This window comes from Cygnus olor, chromosome 13 (assembly GCF_009769625.2).
Source record: "Cygnus olor isolate bCygOlo1 chromosome 13, bCygOlo1.pri.v2, whole genome shotgun sequence".
Taxonomy (NCBI): Eukaryota; Metazoa; Chordata; class Aves; order Anseriformes; family Anatidae; genus Cygnus; species Cygnus olor.
Window position 1 is genome coordinate 6,555,902 of NC_049181.1, and position 20,824 is coordinate 6,576,725.

At 53.7% G+C, this 20,824-nt stretch overlaps 1 protein-coding gene across 8 annotated transcripts in view; it reads right to left on the minus strand.

Annotated features, from left to right (window-relative positions):
- PCDH19 (protocadherin 19) overlaps nt 1–20,210 on the minus strand; it is a 119,594-nt gene extending 99,384 nt beyond the window's left edge. For 4 of the 8 annotated variants that reach the window (XM_040572104.1, XM_040572107.1, XM_040572105.1 and 1 more), the window contains exons 1-2: nt 17,785–20,209; nt 14,420–14,747 (exon numbers count right to left, since the gene is read on the minus strand). In XM_040572104.1, the coding sequence (XP_040428038.1) occupies nt 14,420–14,747; nt 17,785–19,925 (2,469 nt within the window). In that variant the 5' untranslated portion in view covers nt 19,926–20,209. Of the gene's footprint in view, nt 1–14,419; nt 14,748–17,784 lie in introns of all 8 variants that reach the window. The other 4 variants (XM_040572102.1, XM_040572103.1, XM_040572100.1 and 1 more) reach the window with 3 other exon arrangements.
- Between the last annotated feature and the right edge of the window lie 614 nt (nt 20,211–20,824).

Genomic DNA, 20,824 nt, shown 5'->3' on the forward strand with positions numbered 1-20,824 from the left:
CCAGGGAGAAATGTGAAGCCATTTGGTTATTATTAAGGAGTATGTAAGAGCCAGTAACCTGGGGAAGCCTGATAAAGGTTAAAAGGATCTGCCCTCTGGCATCTCCCTTTGAAGCCATTTTCCTATAGCCTGGCTTACTGCTAAAGCCTGTAATACATGAGATTGCAAACTGTAAACTAGCAATATAGTGTCTCTGAAAAAGTAAGTGCATTTAGCGTCCGATATCGATGTTTTATAATTAGATATAATACAGCAGATCATTTTCCTGCCCCTGATCAATGAAACCATGGTTGGTTTTTGGGTTGGGCTTTTTTGTAGACACTCTGATTGCTGCCTAAACCAAATGGAGCAGTGCCTCGCTCAGTTCAGCAGGAACAAGCAGAGACGAGGATGTGCACACACAGCAACCATTTAGATTTACTATCCCTGAAATATAAACAGAATATTTATTTCTGACCTTTTAAGTACTAATTCCAAATTTAATGAGGCACAATGAACATTCCTCAGAGCCAGACTCCATGGCTGCTTAACACCACCAACCCTCTAATTATTACTGCAGCTTAAATAAAGGGCGTTTGGTTCTGATGGACATTATTAAACACTGAAGGAACTGAGTCCAGCCTCCATTTTTTCCTGATAAAATAAAAAGCATTTCAGAAAAATCACTGGGAGAGTTCAGCCTTTAGCATCACCCTGCTCATCAGAAATGAGCAAAAGTATCAAAACAGATTGCATTAGTGCGCTGCCGTACCCACTAATCCGCTCTGAACTCCCGTCCCCTCCCCAAATATACGCAGGCTTTCTCATTTTTGTCTGAAAATGGATCGGAGGCAAGAGTAAAGGAGCTGCTGTGATGTGATTTTAAAAAGGGTATGGGATTAGAAACCCAGATTGAATCCTGAGAGCGACGACACACAATGAAGCCATAATTACACTCCTGAAAGCCGCAAATAATATCACCCATTTGAATTTGTCAACATATCAGAAATCTACAGTATCGTTATGGAGAGCAAAAATGCAATAATAAAACTCCTTCTATTCATATGGCACCTACAATCCAAAAGCTCTTTAGAGGCCGGCGCACACAGGCGTCCCTCCAGCAGCCACCGCCGCACCAGGGGCCAGCCGTCTGGCACCGGCACCACAAAACCAAAGGAAAAGCAAAATATTGACCCAAACGGGGGGTATATTTTCTAGGCCAGAGCAAACAAATGCCTCAGGTGGAATGAGACTGGCCAGCAGGCTGGCGATGCCCTGTCAGACACCAGAAGACCCCGAGTGGCTTTCGGGGCAGGGGGACCCCCAAAAGCAAGGGGCAGGGGGCAACGTTCCCCCCCAGACAGGCTGCACGTGCCCTCCCAACGGCCCCATGGGGCACAGCCCGCCGCAAGCCGATACCCCTGCGGGGATATAACAGCCGATAAACCTAATGGCAGGCTCTTCCCATCACCTGCGCCTGCGACTCGCAGCTGTGTAATGGATATATGGATGCAGTTTCCACCGTGGACTGCACCCCTCTCTAAGCAGTGCAAGAAACAATCTGGATCTAATCAGCAGCCCTAGGGTAATGGGGCATGACTTACAGATTTGTTAAAAAACCTTTCAGAACTGTCCTTTGCCTGCCTTCTTCCATTAGGAATGAAAACAAATAAAACAGAGGAACCCTTTTTTCAAACGTTCCCATTGCTGGAGCTAAATAAAACTCCCTGTCAGTCACCTTCTGGAGTGGCAGGCCAGAACAGTACCTTTCGTAGGGAACAGGAGAAATCATAGATATGTCACTGCAAAAGAAAAACCAAAAAATCATTGCAGACGAGTTAAAAATACTGAGGGCGTCAGCCGCAGCCGCCAGCTCCGTTTTGGGAGCGCGATTGCCGTGGCAGCCCAGCTTCAGCTAAAATTCCCCCGACAACAGAGGATGATAAACCTGAGCCGAACCGTGCTTCTCCATGCCAGCAGGTGCTTGCATCCTCTCTTTGTGTTACCCGATGGGAAGGGATCTGCGATGCCCACCCTGGCCAGGGGAGCTCAGCAGGATCCCGCTGGCTCTGCAGGGAGACGAGTCCCCGGCATGCCCCACGTCACCTTCCCCATCCCGCTCCGTCCCCACGGAGGGCGAAATACACCCGGCGCTAGGAACACGCCAGTAAACACAGCCCGTTAGTTATTACAAAGATGCCAAAACCTTACTACTTCTTGTTCCTTCCAGTTAATGTACCATAGCCGAGGATGAATTGCTATTACAAGGAACTAAAAATAAAAATGTTTCAGAGGCCGTAATTGGCTTGTCTTGTTGGGCTTTTTAAGGAGCCAAAGTACCAGTTCCAGGCTATTAGCCCTAAGGTTGTAGGAGAATGGTGTAAAATATTTCTTCATTAAAACCCTACCTTCTATATAGAGGTGTTTTTCTTTGGGATTTTTCTCCCTTTCTTTCTTCATTTTTTTTTAAATTCTTTTCTTTTTATAAGATACATATTAGCAAATAAGCTTTAGTTAAAAGAGGGCTTTGAAAACCCCGAGGTGATAAAAATAGAGAAGACTCCTTGCAGCTGAAGAACCGGTCAGAGCCTTCAGTCATGGATTCAGGTCATTTTCCTGCAAAGTTTACATAATATTCCTGAACCACGTCTGTCATCTTGGGTCATTTTTAACAACCAGCACCAAATCCTTCAGGCAAGCAGAGAGCACGGGCTGGGGACCACCACCAGTGTGGGACAGGGACCACCACCAGCGTGGGACAGGGCCCGAGGACAGGGAGCCCAGACAGAGGGTGGCCGGTGACACTCAGCTACCTGTGCCTGACGTTTCCCAGCAGCTGTATCTGCAGCTGCACAAGCTGTGGCACTGCTAATTATAACCACAGCAGCACAAGCCTGAGAAACACCAGAACGCACTGAACGCTGCCTGCCTGCCTGACAGCTCCCTCCCACCACCCCAGCCAGCAGCGGCAGGCGGATGCCACAGGCTCCTTCCCAAACACCTCGAGGCCTGCCACTAACGCTGACAAAGGCCACACGGGGCAGCCGGTGGTGTCCAGGGTGTGATTTATTCACTGGGTGCTCCTTTTTTTTTCTTTTCCTTTTTTTTTTTTTTTTTCCTTTTCAGGCTGTTTGGTGCCACTTCCTTATCAGCAGCATTGGTTACTGCCATCACTCGGTATCAGCAACAGCAATGACAAAACCAAAATCATTTATTCAGCAAAACACTTGTTTTGAAAGAAACAAATGCTGTGCCTGAGCGAGGACTTGGAGATTTGGCACGAGACAGCCATCCTGGTGAGGCACAAGTGACACACGAGCAAAACAACAATAATTCACGGTCATTTAAAATGGCTTTAAAACTGGCTGTAAGTTCTGCCACTTAGAGCCCGCTCTGGTGGCCTCTGGGTCAGAGCACCTCGGTGCTGCCCTCTCCGTCCACGAAAGCGTTTGTCTGCACGGAACTGAAATCAATAATAATAGTAATATCAATACTGACGCTGACCAACCTGCAGGTAGCACCGCGCAGCACTGGAAGCTCAGCAGAAGGATTACAATGCACCCTTTCGCTCTCTGGTTTTGCACACTTTTCCTTCCAATATGACAGCCCAAGATATTTACTGCTTTGGTTTTGTGATCTGAAGGTTGCTGCTAGAAGAAGAATACATCTGCTAGGTACAATTGCTATTTTTTTGATAGTGTCTAGGCAATACCTTGTTAAAAAGGGCAAAACAACAGTTATTAATTACCCTAATTAACCCAATTCATAAGACACATTTGTGTAGCTGTCATGACAACTGCTTTGACTAACTTGCCAAGAATAGCTTAGCTGTCCATTCAAATAAATCCCTGATAATTGCTAGTCTAGTTTACTGGGCTTCTGTGATAATAATAATTAGTGCTACTGTACAAAAGGTCGCGCTAAACAGTTTATGAATGATGCGTTTCGCATGGTGATTACATGAGTCACCGGCGCCCAGCGAACGTACACAGCCGCGCTTCCTACGTGGCGAGACGTGACGGGGCGGGAGCCGGCCCCGGCTCCTCAGCCTGCAGCATGCACAGCAGGCAGAGGGGAGCGGGCTAAAGCCACGGGGTCAGAGGCAATTGCGGGGCCCTGCCGCCAAAATGGCACACGTCTCCGAAATGGCTGGGGCAGGGACGGAGGCAGCGAGCTCACGGGTAACGCAGGACAGCTGTCAGCTCCACGGAAATCTGTGAAATCACCCCGTTCGGGATAAATTCTGATTAAATGCCACATACGGGCTTTATCGACCATCCCTTGTTACCTATCACAGGGGACACGTGGACGCAAAGAGGGTCTTCATCTTCAAGCGTTCGCCCGCTGCAGCACCGTCCTCCCACCTGAACTCGTGGTCGCCGGAGGAGAGCACCGCGCACACACCCCAAGCCGCCGCCGCGCTCACTGCCATCACCAGCGGGGCGAGCGATCGCCCTGTCACACGTGGCAGGTTATGACTCCAGACTGCAGGCAGGAAGGCCAGGCGAGCGCTTAAAATGTCGTTATGGTGTGAAAAGCAAGTATGCAGAAATGACACCTCGGCTCTCAACAAATCCGTTCCCTGAGCATCTCCAAGCGCTGCATGGGTTTTCGTCGTGATAACCCCAGGAGCCAGCACAGCCCAGGGGAGAGGGGCCGAGTCCCCACCTGCCAAACTGAAGCCTGGTTAGCGCATCTTCCTTTTGGGGGAGGACAGATGTCAGGTCCCCAGAAGGATCTCGGTGCTACAGGCTGCGGCCAGGCTCGCCGCGCTCATCACTCGCAGCCAAAAAGCACGTGCTAGAAAACAAGCGGCTTTTGTCAGAGTGATGAGGAGAAATTGCAGAAACCTGATGCCGAGCAGAACCTTCCCCGAGTTTTCCCATGTGAAGTTTGCAGCTTGGTTCAATATGTTAGTGCCTAATGAAGGTTTCCCCCATATTCTGCAGGGTATAATCATTCTCCTCCTAACGAGCATGTGTTAATGGCATATTAATGCTGACAACATCTAACTGTGGAGAACAAGAGAGGAACATACTCCAAAACTCATTTCAAACACAGGACTTCGTCGCGGGCTAAGTGGGCCGCAGCCCAGGGGCGCACCTCAGCCAAAATGCCCTATTTCCCCCCAAAGCTGGGACACCACCAGTGCGGGGCAAGAGGGAAGCAGGACCGGAGAGGAACCGTCCGCAAAGTCTTGGAAAAGCCTTTTGCTGGGCAGGCAGGTCTGGATGTTGGTTTTGGGCCAACAGCCATGTGACTTTGATCAGTAAATGTCACCGAAGCTGGGTCCACGGAGCGCATCCAGATGTGAATCTGACGACAACGAGCTGGGGAGGGAGCAGGCGAGTGGAGGCAGGTGAGTCCCGAACCCGGGAGGCTGAGAGCCTCCCACCCACCGGGGTGCCGGGTTTGCCAGACAGAGTTTGCACAAGCTCTGATGCACGAAAAGAGCACACATAAAATGGGTGCTTCTCTGGCTTTTCTCCTTCATTAGCGTTTCATCCCCATTCAGAAGAGCAACATCCGAGCGCTGCGACACCAGCCTGGTTATTTTCCATGAGACTGTCCAGCGCTGCCCAACATACACGCACCACCTATATCATCCAGGCATGCAGGCCACTGGGCCCTATACATCACCGCAAAACACAGACAGCTCCCAAAAAGTGCCATTAATCTGCTCTGCCGGTGCGCTGCCCGCACCAAACGCTGCATGAAGAGGCAAAAACCTAATTCTGCAATTGTTAAACTCCTGTATGCTCACACCACCGCATACATTTAGATTTCCAGATCGATAATCGATGCTGGAATCAATAGCAGGGAATTTAGCTACATTATAAAAACAGTAAAATCAGCCAATAGTGAGAAATGACTATTGAGTCCTGTGTTTTCTGTACTCACTTAGTCTAATAATGGTGAATGATATTTTCCAAGTACATTATTCAGCAATAAAAACGCAGAATTATTTGATCTCTTTCTAACCTTTATGATTCTAAGCACTCCTTTTGACCCAGATTGAATGAGGCAACATCTGCAGAGCCTTTCACAAAATTGTACTCTGCATGCACTATTGTAGGTCCGCTGCCAAAGATAAATGTTATTATTTTAAAACCATCATCCTACTAATAGATGAGCAAACGCACTGCATTAGCATAGCCCGCAGATCTCTAGCACTGGTGAGAAAATGCCAGAGGGTTTTTGCTTAATGGAATTTTACATACCTGACTTAGTATGGGTTAATGCAATCCACCAACACAGGAATTTTAAAACCTGCCCTGTGGCATACACCTGCCTTTACAAAAGGTGGTGTAATCCGACAAGCTCCACATCCCCGTGAGAACGACGAAGGATTCGCGTCCAGATCTCCTGTGGCCAACGGGACGTGGAGACAAAGACCTGGTCTGCGCAGCTCCGGCAGACACAGCCTGCTATCGATGCCAGGCGGTATTTATGGTGCTTAATGAGGGAGCCTTGCTGGGGATCACCTCGCCGTGCTGAGCGCTTCCATCCCGTCGAGCACAGGGAGCACGACACGGGATGCGCGCTGCTCCACTGCTGCTTCAGAGCCTTTGCCAGCCAGTGGAGGGGACGGGAACCATCCGGAGGGGACGTGATGCTGGGTTAAACAGGGACTCACTTCCAGGCTAGGTAATAATTGCTTGTCCAGCTGACACAAGCCATTACTTCACTCCAAGTTTAGACTGGAAGCCAGACTGAGACACTGAAGTGATGACACCGCAGCCTCCTCTCCAGCTAATCTTCCAACCAGTGCCACATGCAAGCGTTGCCCAAACAGGAACAGCAAAATTTGGCCCAAAGTGTGGCTGGGGACGTCAACGGCCTCAGTGTCTCCTTGCTGAGGCCTGGAGATGCTCCTGGGGAAAGCCGGAGCTGGTGCCAGAAGGGACCCAGGACAGGGTCTGTGCCCAGCGGCCCCGCACTCAGTCGGTGAGGGCAGCGCTTCGTGGAGAGCACCCCGCTCACTGCGAATGCCGAGCACGCTCTAATTTGAATTATAATTACACTTATAAGCACACAGATTACAACTATTTATGCTACAAATAAGACCATCCTGTATTTTAATTAACAGAAAATGATTGGAACTCAACTATAGCCTCTGCTGGGAACAATATCTAATCATTTATTTAAGCGAGGCTGTGCACAGCCCCATATGCAACCTGGCCGGGCAGCAGTAGCTGGCACGGCTGCTGACACCTTGTATTTTATATATTTATAAATATACATATGAACCTTCAAGGGCAGCACCAATGCCCCCAGGAAAAGGCAGGAAGGGAGAAAGGGAGGGTTGGAAGGTGGAAAAGCGCTTTTGCCACTGGGATGCTCCATTGTATTGAAAGCAGCTCCATCCCAACATGGGACTGACGATGTGGTGCTCTGGGGCCCGGGATGCGTTGTGCTGCAAGTTTTTGTGTCACAGTAACGGGCAAAGGGAATCGCAAGACCTACGACACCACCGAGCAACATCACCGGCCCTGCAGCAAAGCAGGGGAGGCTTCAGCAACATTTTGCCCTTTGGGTCTGGAAGGGCAAAGCGGGCAGCACCGGAGTGAATTCCCAAACACAAACACATTGGCTGACTGTCAGGACAAACGGGAAGGGCAGAAGCCACCACTGACCGTCCCCGTGCAACCACGGAATAACTTCCCAGAGGAGAAGCCTCGTCCCTGGAGGGGCTCAGAGCTGTGTCTGGGCCAAGCCTGGGCAGCTCCCGGGGGAGGCAGGAGGCACGGCCCTGCGGCATCGGGGCAGGAGAAGGGAGCCCTCCGGGGACAAGCCCATCTCCGTACATCCAGGGCACATCTGGCTGAAGGCAGGAGAGAGGAGCCTGGAAGGGCACCTGGCCGAGGGCTTTCTGCAACTCCAACCCCTCAGGAGGGGCTTCAGGAGGTGGCAGCTGACAAATACAGCTCTTCAAGGAGCCGAGCAGATGTGCGTGAGGTTACCCAAAGGAGATGCGCGCTTGGCCTCAAATATTCCTTTGCATGCATGTGCTTTATGCAAAATAAATTACAGGAAGAAACCACAGAGTTCATGTCGCTCGATACAACAAGAGCTAATTTGGAAGCTACTATACATAAGGCTATAAATAGCGTGCAAGACCACCCTTTTGACATAATTACTTACTGTAAGTCTTTCCTAATTTAAGGGAAAAGTCTTATCTACCACGTAAGTATACTCACAGGACCTTTTTTTACAGACTCAACAAGTAAAAGTTACGCATCAGAAATATGCATCCAATTCAAAATTACTAGCAGCCAAACAAGATGAGCTGCCATACTTTTGGTAAAAGTGAATCATAACACCCAAACAAACAGCATAGAAAAAAATGATATATATATATAGCTATATGACAAAATATATAGTTATTTACATAATTATGTACAATATTTAAATCTGTACACTTCACATACTTACACAGATACATAGCGTATAGCACATAAGATACAACAAACAATCTCTAGTATGGAAATACAACGACAAAAGCACTTCCATTCTCAGCACTCCGGGTCCTGGCATCAGAGGAGAGGAGCTCTGCTTTCACGCACAGCTGCTGGCACCGCACCATGCCCTGACCCCGTTTCCCCATGGACCCCACGGCAAATGCCCCAGCCCCACGCGGTGCCCCCGGTGCAGGAGCCGAGCCGTGCTGAAGTCAATGCTTGCCGGAGACCTGGTGCGGGAAGCGTGCAGCCAGTGCAAGCCCTTGCTCAACATGAATGGGAGCTGGAGTATTTATCTCTGCTGCAAGGTATTCAGACGGATTTTTCAACACGGAGAGCTGGAGGCGATTACAGAAGATGCATAATTCGGATCGGCTGACCTCAGAGCGGAATAAGACTCCGCTCGTTTCCACTGCATCGCCCCCGTGCTGGGACAGGTCAGGGAGCGCCGATGACACACGGTGTCCACGACACCCCGACGCCTCCCTGGTGACCGCCACGAGCTCTCGTGAGGCTCTGGGTGCCCATCCGAGGGTGCCATGGGGGGTGGCGGCACTGGGCGCCCCCGCATCACGGCACTGCGGAGACCCGTTGGGGACAGCCGCGGGTGCCACCAGCTACCCAACGCCTGCCCCGCCACCACCTGCAAGGGTCGGCAGAGCTCTCCTGCAGTTTCTTGGTGAAACCCGGGCAGCTCTTGGCTATTCCCAGCGCCGGAGAGGGGAAAAAGAGTGGCAGTCTCAAGCTGAAAGCATCCCCGGTCTTCGCCGGGCTCCCGGAGAAGAAAGGCTGCCATTAGCTACCAGACAGAGATGCTCACGCGCGACAAGGCAGACGCGCTAATTAGAGACGTGACCCGTGCTTGCACATCTCGGTGCAAAATCAGAGACCAAAAAAGTGCTGAGTTACAGTGACCTCCCAAGGAGAAAACAAGACTGGCAACGTTTGCTGCGAAGGCAGTCTTCCGACGAGTTGAACATCATTGCTGATAATGCTTTAATTATTATCTCTACTTAAAATAAGCCTTATTTCAACAGTCTGGCATGTCTCAACGCCGCAAACTTTCTCTGGGTCGGAAATTATCTCTTTTTTTTCTTTCGTTCTACACACAGTATTACTGAGAAGCAAGCCAAATCCCTTCCAATTATGTATCATGACGTTTCCCTAGTGTTACACTAAAGCAAGGCCCTTCACTTATAAATGGCATGGTTTATAACAAATTGTCTGTTATACCAGACAGAAACTGATTTCCTCAAACCGAGCATATTAAAGTGAGTACATTCATTCTGGTTGTAACACACAAAATGTGATTATAACAGACACTTTGGGGGCTTTTTAAGGCTAGCAGAGAAGAGGAGGATAAGCTGGAGGGGAAGAAAGAATTGACAAGTAGAGAAATGACAGAGAAAGAGGAACAGCCACGCTGATTTCATTTCTTACAAAACAAAAATCTTTGTATGTCGTCGAAATGTGCTTTAGTTAACACTGCGAGATAGCCAGAGCAAAAACTGCCTGTGCTGCCTGAAACGAAAATTGCTCTATTGTGCTTCGAAAACCATTTCCTATGGTGAGGAGAACGCTTTCCAGGTAGTAAAAAGCATATCTGAAACCACCGGGGCCTTATCCTGCAACTGTTGCTCACTCAAATAATCCCTACTGCTACAGGAAGCCCTGGCGAAATCAGTGTGAGTGAGGATTATGCAGGAGTGTATCGAGGTTGGGGGATTAGGCCAGGATTACCACTAAAACCAGTAATTCCCCATCTTACTGCCGGTGGCTGCCAGCACAGGAGGCAGTGGCCATGACCTGGCAGCACCCACACACCACAGGACATTTGTGTCCCCCCAGGGGACCACGTGGAGCAGGGGGGATCATGCCGTGCCCGTGGGATGCTCCCCATGCCTGTGGGATGTTCTCCACGCCTGCGGGATGCTCCCTGTGCCCGCGGGACGCTCCCCGCCCCAGGGCAGCCCATGACACTAGGGTGGTGTTTCCCAAAGTGGTGCCCTCCGAGAGAAAAGTGGGGTGTCAGACCGGCTGCGGCAGCACGGGTGCAGCTGTTGCACACATACCGCTTGCTTTGAAAGTCAAAATCTGGGCATGCGAGTGTTACCCAAGGGTGGCCGTTCTGCATGCAAATCGTGTCCCGGGGATCCTAAAGCGCTCTGCATTCAGACCGCCTTCCACACCACCCCAATGCAACGTGCATTTTTATCAAGGAAGCTGCCTAATGGCTCCTATTAATTTTGATTTTTAATCTCCTGGTACAACTCCCAGCAACATAGACGCAAAACCCGACAACAAGCCCTTTCGCTTTCAAAGCTGACTTCTCCTCGGGCTCAGCAGGAAGAGAAAAGCACTCGGCAGCAGCAAAAGCCCTGCCCGGCAGTGCCCTCTCAGCTCCACGCCTGCTGCTCTCCCTGCTGCAGCACAAGCCAAAACACGAACCGGGGCCAGCCGTGCTCCGGGGGGCACTCGGTGCCTCCACCACGGCCTGTGGCTGAGGAGATGCTCGAGCACCGTACCCAGCCCCAGCCAAGCCCACGCGGGGCCGCTGGCACCGGGATGTCCCACGCCAGCTCCCCACGTCCTCCTGGCAGCCCTGGCACCGCGCAGCCCAAAAGGGGAAAGCTTTGCGAGGGTCGTCCCGTGCTTTTTTGCGTCCTCGGAGCCAGGTTGAAACCCGCGGCCGTTTAATCCTTTTCTGGATCGGCGGAGGAACACGGCAGCAGGGACGAATCCAGTTATCCCTGGCACGGTGTGGCCACGGCCCCGCCACCGCGCGTCCCGCTGCCACGGCGCAGGAGACGTCTCCCGAAGAGCAGCTCGCTCCGCCAACAGCCCGTCCGCGGGGACTTTTATTTCAAGGTTCCTGACTGTTAAAGTAAATGAGCCTCACATTAAAGACCAGCTACATATCAAGCCAACGCAAAGCCAGCCTCTGCGAGGACGGTGCTCGGTTTCAGAGGCAATCACTTACTTGCAGACACAAGCATCGTATGCTAACTGACACCGCCAGCTACATGTTTACCTCTGTATTTTATCTTTTATCAAGCGATGCTTTGCCTTCCCATCAGCGCGGGAGGAGAAGTCACTCCTAGGTGGAGCGTTAGCGCTATCTCCCTGACACTGACACCTATTAAAGGCTCCCGGGGGATGCGGCGGCCGCCTCGTCACCGGAGGCACTTCCAACCAGCCCCGACAAAGTCCTACCGAAGGCGCTGCAGGGAACAACTTGGCTCTGACGAGGAGAGCTAATCGCTTGCTGCCTTCCTGGAGGCTCTGGAAACTCCACGCTCGGGCCGGCTTTGTATTTACTAAATCAGCTGCACCTGGAGGTGTGCACCACTAGCATACTTCCCAAGGATATAATTACAGTGAGTAGCAACCGCTACCGAAACGACAGAGCGGTGTGGACGCGTGGCAGCAATGCTCCAACGGCAGAAGCAGGAGGATTTGGGCGGTGGGATTGCGGGAAGGTGCCAGAGGACCCAGGCCAGCTCCTGCAGAGGAGGTGGGCAGGAGGAGGACGCGTGCTTTGGGCACACCTGAGCAGGCGCAGCAAGCCTGGAGGAGCCTCTGCAGGCTGCACCTGAGATGGTGGCGGTGCACAACAGCCCCCGTCTGCCTTCGGGGCTGTCTTCGGCAGTTTTTGCGTCACCCTGCGCGGTGGGACAGGGCGGTCACTGTGGTCACCGCTGAGCCTCCAGATGCTGCTCTAGGCACCAGGCAGCCTCACCCTCAGGGGGCACTCGGGTTTTTAGGAGCCAGTTGCATCCACAATACCAACGGGATAGCTGCCCTTGCAACAGCTGCAAACGTACCACAGGGGATTTCCAAATAAAATAAAATAAAATAATCCTTCCCTAAAACAAACATCCCAGCAGCTTCCAGTTGGGATTTCTCCTCTCCTCGCCCCAACCCTGCCCTTCTGTAAAGCATCCCCAGGGCGCGAGCCCACGGCCCCGCCACGTCATCCCGCAGGAGGCTGCCGTGCCCCAGATCAGCTCCACACCGTCAGAGCCACGGGAACCCCTCTCCGTTATCCGCCGGGGCTGGGACAGGGCTCTGCAAGAGCACCCAGTGTGGAGGGAGCCGGTCTTTGGGCCGAGCTGGGAGGCCTTCAGCTGCCCTCCTGCGTGCTGGTGGGGCTGCCACAGGGCGTATTTTTGGCTGACACTCCAGGGCAGCACAGCGAGGCACTCGTTAGGAGAGACAAATTCATTTCTCCAGGCCAGGTATCAGCACTTCACACCCTGCCTCAAATGGGCTGGGAGAAGGAAGGGGCGAGCTGGAGGCAGAGGGAAAGGGAAGCGTTCCCCTCCACAAGTGCCCTGGCCCCGCAGTCGGGGAGTGCACGGGGCAGGGGCTCTGGAGCACCGCATCCCCCTGGCTCGTCATCGCAGTGGCAGCACATCCCAAACCCAAGGCATCGCTCAGCAAGGAGCGCATGTGAGCATCGGTGGGAATCCCCAAACGCGGGGACGATGGTTCCCAGGGAGCAGGCGGCTCCGGTAGCAGCTCTTCTGCTGCGTTTGGCCGGAGACAGGCTTAACCCAAACCGCTCCGATTTGTGTGGGTCAAGTCCCTGCCTCTCCCCACCAGAGCCTGCTCAGGTCTACAGCTGGGTACTCTCAAGCAGAATATGCGAGCTCTTATATCCAGGCCATTTCCATCCAGTTATTGCCAGGAAACCCCAACACCGCATCCGTGCCAAGACCAGGAGTCAAACCGGTCTCAAGCCCCCCGCACCAGCACCCTGTCGCCGCCACTGCCCCCGAAGGCACACGGGCGCTCACCCGCGGGCGCTGGCTCCATGCTCAGACACTGGTACAGGTGCGGGCTCAGCCAGCCCCAAGCCGCAGCCTTGCAACACAGCGAGGAGCCCGAAATGCCGGGACAAGGGAGGTTCAGGGTGCTGGAGCAGGCTGAAGCCCACCAGCTGCCATGAAGAGCCAGCCAGCCGCCTCCCCGCTGCCAGGGAATTAAAAGCTGTGCCTCTGCCTTGAACTGCTGATGCCGACACCACTGTGTGACTGCTCAGAAGCTGCTTCTGCAGCCTTAGTGGAGGCTAAAATACCAGGGTTTGGGGAGCGTGTCGGCAGTACATATGCTGCAAGATCAGGCCTGCCGGCACCAACTGCTTCCAGCAGCCGTGCAGACTCTTGCAGCGGGCCGGGCTCTGCTCTCTATAGCGCAAGTATAAATCTGAAGCAACTCCACTGTCTTCAGGAGCATCATTTTGCATTTACACCAGTACAGCGAACGCAAAACAGTGCAAGCCATAAATATTTTAGGTGCTTCTTCAGCTTTGTTATTCCGTTCAAAGCAGGAAACATGACAAACCTTTGATTGTTTTGCTTAATACCAAACAATAATTCAAAGAGAGACAAACAAGCAACATTAAATGATGCCTGTGATGTACAGGAAAGCCGATGAATTAGAAGAACCTGATGAGGACAGCGTGGATCATAGCAGCACCTGTACCTGCCTTCATCAGGTACCACACAGCCCTAGCACGCTAACGCACGCTGGTGCGCACGGTGAGGACACACAGCTGGGCACACGCCTGCATCCCCAGCGTGACGTGCTGCTGGGATGAGTGATGGCCACCAAAGAGACTTCTAAGGACCTCTTAAAAAACTCCTGACCACGTAACAGGCACCTCTTCCCTCGAGAGTCAACACACTCAGAACCCACTTACAAAGCAACCAAGCCCAGCCTGCTCGAGCCCACAGAGAGCCGTGCCGTGCCAGCATCAACCACCCCAGGCACCACTGCTGACTTGTGCAGTGTCCCGGGGGTGAAACACCCACCCGCGACCACCTGTCAGGGCCAGGCAAACTCGCAAGAAGTGGTCACCCACTCGCCCATCTCTCCCAGCTGAGCCCCCCGCTCAGCACCCCGTCGCTCCCGCGGCACGCGCAGCCCGGCCGGGACGGTGGCGCCGGCACGCGCGAGGCCAGGCGGGCACTCACCTCAGGCAGCGGCATCCCGTTGATGATGAGGTCGGGCTGCTGGGGGCTCTGCCCCGCGAAGGTGTGATGGTAGATGTGGTTGGAGCCGGCGTTCCTGTTGTTCTGGCTCTCCACATTGAGGAAGGTGCTCTCGGAGCGGCGGCAGCCCAGCGGCAGGGTCTGCTGGTGGTAGTCGAAGTAGTTGAGGGATGAGGTGAGAGAGGAGCAGCTCACAACGTTCATTTTATCCGTCTCCTCCACATCCCGCGGTACCAGGCGGATATCGTTCTTGCTGATTTTCTTCTTCTTGCTTGATTTCTTCTGATGCCCGTAGGAGTACTCTGCGATTCTAAGGGACAGAAGCAAAAAGGAACAGCTGAGAGCATCCCAAACTCTGCCCCTGAAAAAAACACTCAGAAACCCAGAGGGCTTGGCCCCATCTCCGTGTAGGTTTCTTAGTCATGCACGTTACGTCACGTTTGGGATCTTGTGGCACGGTATGGTCTTTAGCTTATTTTCATATGTATAATGTTTTTAGGTCAAACATGAAAAATAAAGGGAAGGGAAAACGCCTCTGCCTTTCTCTAGTGTTTATAATTGCTGATATTTAGTTACTGGGAGTAAAGTCCAGCCTGCAGAAGAGAAAAATGGAGATGTTAAAATCCATGAACTGAAAAGGGTACCTGCATTCATTTCCATGCGTAATAAGGATTTTAAAAGTGATTTAATTTGGTCCCTGTAATGAGAATTCAAAATGAATAGCGGATTTTTTCCCAGTTCATTTTCCATAGCAGTAAATAAACCAAACCAAAGCAGCCCTAGCTGGCAAGCTCTATTTTCTCACACTCCAAAGGCTGTTTGTTTATTAATGTTTTATCCAAAGTGCTCGTATTTTGACTATCTCTTGATAATACCTGATAACTTGAAATCTTTTTCCAACTGTAACCTATTCCTCATTCACCCCCTGACATACACACACCCTGCTGCTGGGAAAGGCTTTCGTCTTCTAGAAATCGGAGAACAACAACTGTGTTTTGCAAAGAGAAATGATCCTATTTGACCTGTTTTGTTTTTTTTTTTTACTGCAAGCTTGTTTTTCTCTGCCTTTCTTCCCCTCTTTGCTTTCCACCTGCCAAAAGAATCAACCGATGAAGTGTCTTGTTTGCCTTCTACAAAACACTGGAGGAAAAAAAGTTACCATAAAACACCACAGAGAACATAATGAAAAAATATGACCGCACCTTGCGTTAACTCTGCATGCTCAGCTCAAAGTGACTGTGGCTGCTCTTTCCATAGGGGCCAATGCATCCCAGTGAATGCCCCACAGATGCATTTGTGCACGCGCAGCGCTAGGCAGCTCAGTATTTCCCAGGGAAACATATCGGACTGTACCCACAGTCAGAAACACACAATTGAAAGCTGGGAGTTTGCCCCCCTTCTTATTACGATAACAGCATTAAAAAAAAAAAAAAGAGAGAGAGAAAAAGAGAAAGAAATCCAATAGCTGCAACAGAAATAATAGGATGAATAAATAATACAGTTTATCTAGAAGGGCAAATATTGGACAAATATTCTTGTTCCACAAAGCTAATTGTCTGAGCATGAAAATGCCACCAAGTCGAACAGCTCTCTCGTATAATCTTATGTGCCTCATAAATTAACACATTTTATGGAGACTCTCCAGCAGATGTTGTGAAGAACCTTTAAAATAAGGAAATGGTAAGTCTCAATGCACACACAGAACATGGGGAGAGGGTGCCTGATGGCCACAAGGACTGCTGTCTGTTACTTCTTTACCTCTGCAGCTGACTTCTCCTGATCAGAATCACACTGATAACAGCCCGTGCATTCCCCCGAGTGCGTAAATAAATCAGAGGAAGACAGGGATTTCTGTTGTGCCAACAATCTATATGCTGCTGAGTCGTCTAACAATGCTTGATGAAGCTTTAATTGTTTTGTTTACCTAAATGTTTAAGTTTGGCAATGTGAGATCCCAATTATTTCCTGCAGGCATTCATTTTGCTGTCCTTCCTCTATTGACCAATTATTTAATTAAACTGCACTTCATTAATCCCTAAACCGTCACAGTAAACCTAGTGCTTATACATATGCGTGAAGCTGTGAGGGGCACCGCCACAACTTGATTTTTATACGTTCAGCTTCTATTCTTGTTTAATGGGCCGAGCTGGCAAAAAATCTGGTATATTATCTTTTGTCTAAAGCTAGGCATCCCATAATACAGCACAGAGCAAGCTTTAGTTGCAGATGGTTTTTCCCTCATCATGCAAAAAGGCTTATAAACACACTTTATGTTGTGAAAATGTGGAACTCTTCAGCATTATTTCTGTGTAAATAAAACTTTACAGACTGCGCGTCCCCCTGCACTACGAAATTGCCAGGGGCGATGATACGTTTCAAAGGTAGAGCAAAATTAATTTCCATTCCTCCCATCTGAAATGACTCAGTGCTGAAGGAATGGAGAAGTCATGGCTATTTCACTAGTAACAGGATTAAACCATTTATGAGGCATTGCAGCTGCTCTTTTATGGCATCTGATTGATATTCATGTGTGGTTAGCATTTGTCTACTAACTTGTGTAACACAGAGAATAGTAAAAGAGAGACAATAATCGCGGGGCTGTTACATATTCAGGGGCTCCATTTCACATCTTCGCCTTTCATCGCCGCCCGGCTCCGGGCGCAGGGATGACCTGCGTTTCGGACCGGGAGCCCGCAGTCGGCCAGGGCAAAAGAACGCAGCGCCGCAAAAATAATTGCTAAAGCCACCGCTCGCAGCCCAACCGGCCGTGCCGTTTCCACCAGTGTCGCGTCCGAGGGAGATGGCAGATTTCGGGGAGCGTTTATTCCCTCGGCCCCCACGGTCAGCTGTGGCCGAGAGCCGCATCCGCGCCACGGGCGCACAATGGCTCTTTTGAGGGGAGAGGAAGGGCCGAAGGGCCCCACCGCACTCGGCCACGCCGCTCGCCCCGCGACGGCCGTGCTCCCACCGGGGCCACCGGGACGCGGGTCCCACAGCCACCCCGGGTGCGCAGGGAACGGGTGTCCCTGGTCCTCCTGCACGGAGCAGGGGGAGGCGGCCCCACGCTCGTCTCTCCAGCCACAGCGTGCAGAAGCTAACGCCTGCTGCAACAGATTGTCACGGAGCGAGATCGCAGCCGTCTGCACCTCGGGTGGGTCTCCGTCCGTCTCCCGGAGAAGAACGTTTTAAAGGCTCTCAGGAGATTTCCCAAGAGGGACAAGTGCCTCACTTCTGCTCCTAAAGCAAATTTAAGTCCCCCGGTATACAACAGCAAATGGAAAAGCAACTGTGCTCGCAAAAATCAAAGCAGACACTGGCAGGCACAGAGAAATAAAGATGTTCTTTACCTGCAGTTATAGGTCCTGATTTCCTTGTTATCCCTTTTGCACTTTACTGCCACGAAGATCATGGTGACAAAAAGAATGGCCGCAATAGACCCCAGGGCAATAATGAAAATGAGGGAGAGGTTAACAGATCCTATGGACTCCTGGGCATCGAGGGCCGGAGACAGGTATATCAAAATCAAGGCTGAAGCCGACAGAGATGTTTTTCCATGGTCATGAGCCACTACAATCAGCTCGTAGGCTGTCTTTGCATTCTCCCCAAAGGCTCTGGTGGTCCTTATCTCTCCATTGACCTGGTCTATCTCAAAAAATCCTCTGTCTCCTTCCACCATTTCGTAGGAAAGTCTGCCATTTTCACCCTCGTCATAGTCATCTGCCTTGACCACTGTCACCAAGTAGCCGACCCCCGCGTTCCTGGGGATGTACACCTCCGCAGTCCCGTTGACCAGCGGTGGGGCTGTGATCACGGGCGTGTTGTCATTGACATCCAGGACAATCACCCTGACGGTGGCATTGCTCTGCAGAGAGGGATTACCTCCGTCCTTTGCCAAGACCTTGAACTCAAAGGCCTTCGTCTGTTCGTGATTGAAGGACCTCAAAGCATAGATATCTCCAGAGTTGGGGTTGATGGAGACATAGGTGAAGACAGGCATGTCCCTGACTTGGGAGGGCACAATCTGATAGGAGACGCTGCCGTTGAGGCCCAGGTCAGGGTCCCTCGCAGAGACTGAGAGGAGGTAGGCCCCTGGGGTGTTGTTCTCCTGCACGATGACCTGGTAATAGGGCTTGGAGAAGTGGGGATGGTTGTCGTTCTCATCGGTGATCTTGACGGTGAAGGACTTGGTGGCCTGTAGGGAGGGTACGCCATTGTCCTTGGCCTGGATGGTGAGGTTGTACTGGTCCCTCTGCTCCCGGTCCAGCCGCCCGTCCACCAGGATGGTGGAGAAGCTCTCGTACTCCTGGAGCCGGAAAGGCACGTTGCCCAGGAGCTTGCACTGCACCCGCCCGTTGGCCCCGGAGTCGCGGTCCGAGACCCGCACCAGGGCGATGACGTACCCCGGCGGGGCGTTCTCGCTCACCTCCACCAGCTCGCTGTTGACAGAGAGCAGGTTGATGAGGGGCGGGTTGTCATTGGCATCCTGCACACTGATGGTCACTTTGCAATGGGCAGGGATGGAGTTAGGCCCCAAGTCCTTGGCCTGCACATCCAGCTCGTAGACATGACCCTCCTCGTAGTCGATGGCGCCGCTGACCGTGATGAGGCCGCTCTGGGGGTCGATCTGGAAGAGCTCCCGGGCTCGCTCAGAGACGTAGCTGTGGAAAGAGTAGAGCACCTGGCCGTTGGTGCCCTCATCCGGGTCAGAGGCATTGAGGCGGATGACCGGCGTACCCAGCGGGGCGTTTTCGGGCACACTGACGGTGTAGGCCGGCTCCTCAAAGAGCGGGTTGTTGTCATTGGAGTCGATGACGCGGATGCTGAGCTCCACCGTGCCGAAGTTGGGCGGGTCACCACCATCCAGCGCCGTGATCACGTAGCTGTAGTGGGACTGGGTCTCGCGGTCCAGGCTCTTCTCCACCACCAGCTCGGCAAAGCGGGACCCATCTCCCCGCGTCTTGGTCTCCAGCCCAAAGAGGTCGTTGGGGGTGATCTCGTAGCTCTGCACACCAAAGCTGCCTGAGTCCGGGTCGTAGGCGCTCTCCAGCGGCACCCGGGTGCCGGGGCTGGCAGTCTCTGAGATTTCCAGCTCGATCTGGTCGGTGGGGAAGCTGGGCGCATTGTCGTTGAGGTCCTTGATCTCCAGCTTGATCACGCAGATCTCCATGGAGCTGGACATCACCTCCAGCGAGATGACGCACTTGGGGCTCTGCCGGCACAGCAGGTCCCGGTCGATCTTCTGCTTGGTCACCAGCAGCCCGGACCCGGGGCTGATGTCCACCAGGTGGGGGGCCGAGTTGGAGACCACCCGGAAGGCGGTGGGCTGCCGGGGGTCTATCACGAAGCCGGCGTCCCGGGCGTCCTTGGCGACGTTGGCGATCACGGTGCCGGCCCGCTGCTCCTCCTCCACCGAGTACTTGAGGTTGACGAGGGCCCCGGCGCCGGCCCACAGCAAGGCGGCCCCCAGCAGCGCCGGGAGAGCCCCCATCGCCGCGCCCGCCCCCGACGGCCGCCGCGCCGCGCCCCGACGGCCGCTGGCTTCAGGGGCCCGCCGCCCTCATGCGGGCAGCGCCCGCCGGGCCGAGCCGGAGCGGAGCGGAGCGGGGCGGCCACCGGAGGCGGCGGTACCCCCGCGCCCACGCCAACGCCGCCCGCTTAGAGCCTCCGAGCCGGCGGCGCCGGGGATGCACCGGGCATGGCGAGCGGGAGCCGGGGAGGGAGCGGGAGCCGTGCCGAGCCGAGCCGTGCCGAGCCGTGCCGAGCCGAGCCGTGCCGAGCCGTGCCGAGCCGAGCCGCGCCGCGCCGAGCCCTCTCCCGCCGGCGCTCGCTGCGGCGGCCGCACGCCACTGCCCGCAGTCCGGAGCGCCGGCGGGCGGCGCGGGGGCGGGCGGCGCGGGGGCGGGCGGCGGCGCGCCGGGGCCAATGAGCGAGAGGGGGCGGGGCGCGCGCAGCGCGCCGCCACCAATGGGGACGCGCCGAGCGGCGCTGCCGGGCCGGAGGGGCGGGGCCAAGGCGGGGCGCGCGGAGCGGCGCGGCCGGGAGCGGAGCGGCGCCGGGGCCGGGTTCCCGCTGCTCTGCGCCCGCCGGCCGCGGGGCTGCGGCCACCGGCGGTGCCTCCCCCACCGCCGCAGGGGCGCTCGGCGGGTTCCCGCGGGCACCGGGCCGGGCGGGGGGGACCCCGCGGCCCCGCCGCCGGCTGCGCACCGCCGAGGCCGGGGCAGCCCCTGCGGGGAGCGGGGCAGCGCCGCCCCGTCCCGCCGGCACGGCCCCGGGGGACGCCCGGAGCGGTGCGGGGGGACCCGGCGGCTCTGGCACGGGCGGCGCTCCCAGGTCCCCGCGAAGTGGTTTTCAATTCAGCGGGGATCGCGGAGTCCCGCTGCGCGGTGG